Source organism: Ixodes scapularis, unplaced genomic scaffold, assembly GCF_016920785.2.
Source record: "Ixodes scapularis isolate PalLabHiFi unplaced genomic scaffold, ASM1692078v2 PGA_scaffold11__112_contigs__length_91849675, whole genome shotgun sequence".
NCBI lineage: Eukaryota > Metazoa > Arthropoda > Arachnida > Ixodida > Ixodidae > Ixodes > Ixodes scapularis.
The window spans coordinates 59,873,469-59,879,468 of NW_024609837.1; the positions used below are offsets into that span (position 1 = coordinate 59,873,469).

At 50.6% G+C, this 6,000-nt stretch overlaps 1 protein-coding gene across 1 annotated transcript in view; it reads left to right on the top strand.

Annotated features, from left to right (window-relative positions):
• The window catches only part of LOC8036128 (insulin gene enhancer protein ISL-1), a 154,772-nt gene extending 149,639 nt beyond the window's left edge, over window positions 1-5,133 (top strand). The window contains exon 7 of the mRNA XM_029983141.4: window positions 2,732-5,133. Coding sequence (XP_029839001.1) covers window positions 2,732-2,905 — 174 coding nt within the window. The 3' untranslated portion in view covers window positions 2,906-5,133. The remainder of the gene's footprint in view (window positions 1-2,731) is intronic.
• The last annotated feature ends 867 nt before the right edge of the window (window positions 5,134-6,000 follow it).

Consider the following 6,000-nt stretch of genomic DNA (forward strand, 5'->3'; position numbering starts at 1 on the left):
CACATTGTCCGCGATAGCACGCCGAAAAATTCTCCTTTACTTTTAAGCACGGCCCACGGCCATAAAAACGACGTTCTCTCCCACCCACCCTTCCAAAAAAATAAAAAGCCCCCCCCCCCCCCCTTCCCATTCCCGTTTTATGCTAGTGCACATTTCACCCTCACTGAGACAGCCAGCGCCATCCCCAACGCGTAAAGTACCTCGTCCGGGCGCGTGTCACTGTTTTGGCAACCCATCCAACAGCGGCCGGCATGCTCGAGAAAGCTTCCTTCAGAAGATCCTCGGCCCTCCCCCGACTAGTGTAAGCAGTGTAAAGAGCAGGAAACCCCAAAAAGCGACAGCCTCTCCTCCGCCTTGTCCGAACCTGGGTGGCGCCTTCTCGGGGGGTAGCTCTGGCGTTCTCCCGAAGACCCGAGTGCACGTCCCTGCGTTTCGTCAGCGGGGCTGCGCTGCTTCGTCGTTCCGACAGCCCAGACCGGGCTTCACTCCGCTTTCACCTCACGCCGGACCGCAGCAGACGCCATGAGTAACAAGGGCCAATCCGCGGCTCGGAGAGCGTCACGTGATCATCACGCGGCACGAAGTCACGCGGTACGTCGGGAACGCCGGATTGGCCGATTCGGCTGGTACATGGTCCGCTCCGGTCCATCTTAAAGTGAAACTGAGTGTAGTAGACCGGGCTGCACGCCGTGATGTCACGTGACCCTCCAGGAGGGTGGAACGGCGACTCCGGATCCCAAAGTCACGTGGTACGCCTGGAACGCAGGATTGGCTCTGATGGCTTGTACAGCATCAGCCGCGGTTCATCGTTAGACGAAACGGAGTGCAGCCGGCCTGGCTAGCCGTCCGGGCGGCCGCTGGCGCGTCGCACGGAAGCGTAGAAGAGTCGAACTGGTCCCCCCCACGCGTCCTCCTCTTCGTACAACAGCCAGGGGACTCTCGGTTCTTTCGGACGCCTCCTGCCGCTCCGCCGTGCGTGTGTTTACTCTGCTCTTATCGGAGGAGTCTGTGGAGTGTGGCCACTCCGATGGCACCAACCCGGCTCGATTTGGCTCGCCTTCGGCTCGTTGCGGCTTGTGGCGCCTTTCCATAAGTGTGATGTGGAGTGACACGGAGCGTTCGTTGTTGTTTCTTGCTGCTTGTTTTTATTTTTCTTCTGGTGCGTGTATTATGTTGTGGCAGCGGAATGTAGTGCACATGGCACGCTGCCCGATAGCGCGTTTCTACGACGGGTCAGGCGAACGTGTGCGTTTGCGAGATGGGGCTAAGGTTATCCAACGGGAAACAAGCGCAGGGCGAAATCTAGGGTCTCGCGTCTGCTGAAACGAGCGACGAAAACTGACGCGGCTAAAGTTGATCGAGCGTATGAAACACTACAGTTGACACGACAAAAAAAAAAAAAAAAAACGTATCGAGTTGTTAGTGCCTCTGTAACGGTAATGTCCCCCTCGTATAGCGCCCTTAATTGGGCCTTTGAGGTACCATTAATAAATAAATGAATAAGTATAAGTGCGACCTATCATCGTACGATCCAGACGCTAATCCCACGATTATGCTTCACCATCGATTCATGTAACAATGGACGGTGAACTTGACCCCGGCATGACCGGTGTCTCTCTGGAACATGAACTTGTAGGAAAACAACTCAGTCAGCCCGCAGCAAATCCGGCATTCATGTTGCATTTCTGTAATCTGCCTGATAATAAGTGACCCTGGGTTCAATCCCCACTCCCGTCCGTGTTATCTGTAGGACCAACCGCCAGGGTCGAAACCACATCCGACACCACGACACAACGGATCCCGTGACGCAATTCGTTGCCATTTCGAGACCACTCCTAGTTCATGGGTGGGATAGGAGAGGTAACCACTCCAGTCGAAGATGCGTTCCAGACATCGTAATAGAACCCGATATACCCTTTTTTCGAAAGTCGAAACCACCTAGGGGCAGTTTCAAAGGCTTCTATAGTTTCACTCTAATGGCGGTGAGAGGATAACTCAAAGAAGAACAAGGTCCTCTAAATCGAGCACCCTGGACTTCGAGAATCGAGGCGACATATAAGGACGGTCTTAAGCAGTCGAAGACGTTCGCTTTTCCTATTGTTTTGAAGCACTCAAAATCCGCCATTAAAGCGGCAGGTTTGGCTCTGGACATAGTGAATAGACGAACTTTTTTTTAGATTGTTCATTACGTTTCGATTATAAGTGCGTCTTACCACCAAACGAAAACTGCATGTCCCTAAATACATTTAAAGGGAAGCTACGGAGCTTCTTGGAAAAAATGAGTTAGAAGTGAATTCTAGTGTATTTGTACCCCGTGAACCCGAATACCCAAACCATTTGCTGCGTAAGTATGGTTAAACGCGAGAAAAACGCGAAAGACAGTCGCTGTCCGTGACGTCATCGACGGCTCTTTTGGCTGCCCAAGGCTGGAGGCGGGGCTTCAGTCCTATTTTGAAATTGCTCGCATGGCTCTCCAGCGCGTCGCATTGAAATACAATTTTGATATCTGTTAATCTAAAGGCTAAATGAACGCAATTCTAGCGTTTTTTCTCAAATGTAGAAGTGCCCCATCTTCCCTTTAAATACCCGAGGCTAGGAACAAAAAGTGGACAGCACACTTTTTGTTCCTAGTCTCGGGTGTTAAAATGTTGAAAGTTCACCAGTTCGCTTGCATCTTCTCCGTTATTTATGCATGTCCCTAATCCGCCCTTTATTTGTTTCGTGCTCGCAGATGCACGGCTACGACACGGGCGACCCCGGCGGCCACTGTCTCGGGGGCGTGATCCCCCTCTCGGTGCCCGGGGCCTACCTGTGCCCGGACGACGGCCTGGGCTCGTCGCCTGGTAACCTCTCCCACTCGAGTCACCTGCCCGGCACGCCGTCCGAGCTTTCCAGTCCCGAATGACGCCCGCAGAGACGGCCGGGTCGTCCCCGGAGCCGAAGGCAGGGACGACCGCCGCCATGACCTCTGGAGGGCACCCAGTGTCCGTTCAGACCCATCTCCCTCTCGCCCTCCTGCCCTCACCCGCCCGCACACGCGACGTACCCGGTGGACAAGGGATGGGACACGAGAAAGAGTTCACCACGGCGCTTGAGCCCATAGGCCAAGACCCAGAAGACCTCCTGAAGACGTCTTCAGCAAAGAAGCCTCCAGGTCTCCGGGCCAAGATCTCCTAAAGGCCTCTTAAGCAAAGAGGAATACAGGCCAAGACCTCCAAGATCTCCGAAAGACGTCTTTAGCATAGCCGAGGCCCACGAACAAACGTGTACTTCAGCGTGAGCATTGCAAAATACGAGCTTTGATAGAGTCGGCAGCCTGAAGAAAGTTCGCTTTATGTAAGCGAAGTCTTGCAGAAGATAACCAAACCGCAAGAGGCTGTGCCACTATAAAAGACAGTTTATCCCCCCAAAAAAATGTGTTTGGCTAGAAAACACGCGTAGGGCAAGCAGACGACACTCGAAAGAACAAAAACCTTTGGGCAATGTCCCAGTGCAGGACACATCTTGACAAGACGTGAAGGACAAGCCAGGTCGCACACCATCTTGAAAACCGACTTCCAGAAGACAGGCAGTCATCTTCAAAGCGTCCATCTAAATAACATTCATAAAACAGGAACGTCTGTGAGACACAGTTCCCACAGAAATCACCGTGAAACGTCGGATTCCAGCTGAAAAATAGCATTCTTTCCATGGTGCAGGAAGATCAAAAACCACCGGCGTCGTTCGTGTCGTACACTTGCATGGCACAGGGACGCCAGTCTTCTCCAAAGAGAACCAGACTGCCGAGTTGCAAATAGTTTGCGGGACCTATGAAACCAGCCCCTCGCCCAGTCTCAGTGCATCTGGACAGCTTAAAAGCCGGCGGACAACAGATGCAGGAGGGATCGGCAATTTCGCGAAGCGGTCATCGAGCTCGACAATACTGAGAGTGATTCAACCGCCATTCCGCGAGCCTCCCTTACCCCCTTGAACCCAACGAACCCACTTCCCTTCCTTCCCCCAAAAGGTCACTATTTATTCCCCAAAAGGAGGCTGTGCCACTTGACTTTCAAGTCTTCAGCGCTGCAGACCGTGCACTACTGGCAACATGTTTATGTGGACTGAAGGGGCTTCTGCTCGCCTCGCCACGAACTGTGCTGTTCTTTGTTGTTTGTGAAAACATCGTACTGAAGACTCTGAACTGGGACTATGGACGGAACAAAAAGACAAGAAGAAAAAGCTTTTCTCTCTTCTTTTCTTTTTTTTTTTTTTTTCATTTTGCTGCCGATATCGGCACCGGTCAGCAGTAGATCCAAGTGAAAAAACTAGTCGCCTCTGTTATGTGCCGTACATTCATCGCTCTTTGCAGCTGCTATACAATGATGGTCATTTTTGGCTGGAACATCGGTATATTTTACATCCCTCAAAATGTGTTTAAAGAAAACTTTTAATTTTATTAAGTTAGCGAGTGTTCAAGTGTAGCACCAGCTTTTATTCGCGCTCATTGATGATCAGTGATGACGGATATTCGTTATCTGCTCCATCGGAGCGCACAAATTGAACAAAGCATCGCAATTACAGTATTACACAATTTTAATACAAAATTATCTTGTTTTATTTTTGTTTTTATCATACAGCGTAATGCGCTGTGAAAATATGACGATATTTTAGATATATTCGAAGAAAAAAAGCATATAGTAAAAACAATCTTCAGAAACTTCGCAAGAATGTGCAAGTTCCTCATAATGGCTTTAGTCTCGCTGCGGAGAGTTCAACTTTGAAGCCGTTTGCCGAAACCTGGAGAGACTCGTAAATTTTAATGTTTTTCTTGTGGACTTTTAAGTTTTTATAGACTAAAGTTGGATAGTGCCACTCATCTTCGATCCGTTCTTTTGACACTGAATCTAGTTATTCCTTACTGTTGCTCATCCAGTTCACGCAAGCAGCCATTGCGTACTCTGTTGACGTTCCAGCCAATGGTGACTCAAAAACAGCGCACACATTCTCTACAACATCCGTTTCCGTTCACACCTCTCCCAGAGTGTACGCGAGTGCTGGTTGCCGGTAAGCGGCGACCAGAAAAAGCAAAAAGCGACAAAAATGAAAATAAAAGTGACTTTGGACGCATACGCGTCGTCCGAGTCAGTTCAGAGATTCGTTGAACCTCATTCTTGTTTGCGGGGATCGATGGCCGACTTCGTGAACGCATCGACGACCAACACACTGTTTACAAACATGCCCGCGTTTTCTTACACCGGGTGTGGGCGCGCACTGCTCCCGCGCAGAAACCTTATTCGCCTGAAGCGAAGCATCTGAGCATGCGCGGTGCCGACGGCAGCGCCACCGCAGTGGCGTGAGTTTGTCTATGCGGAGTGCAAGTTCGTCTGCTTCTTCAATAAGGGTTTCGGTGACGTCAGAATGACGCCGAGTTCTGATTGGCTCCGATTGGAAGGATAGTGGGTAGACCTCGAGGTAGCTAGCATTGAGGTCTACCCACTATTCCTCCATCAGAGGCACTCAGGGATGCCGTTCTGACGTCAGCTAGCCCCTGCGCAAAAAGTAGACGAACTTGCGCTCCGTATAGTCATATGGTTCGCGCCACAAGATAAGCTACGCCGAGGGAAATTGTCCCTCCATTTCCAATGTTCTCGAGGGCGCCGCCATTTTGATGCTTAGCTGAGAGGGGACACAAATTCGAAAATGCGACTCCCCGATGTTTGGACACGGTGTCAGGAGCTCGGGTGATACCGTTTTTCTCCATCGTAAACTGTTTTAACGTTTCTGAAGAATCGAAAATCGTCTCCTGTGGTTTCAGATAAAAATTGACACCAATGATTTTCAGCACCAAGATGGCCGAAATGTTTTTACTCTGAAGCCCATAGCCTGCTCAGTGGTTCTAAGCCGCCCCTGCTCTTGGTCTTTATCTGGATAAGCGCCTATCGGCGTGTGGGCGTGTAATCGCTACAGTGAAATGCACGCGAAAGACTTCACCGTAATATCCCGAAAGATGGCCACCCTAGG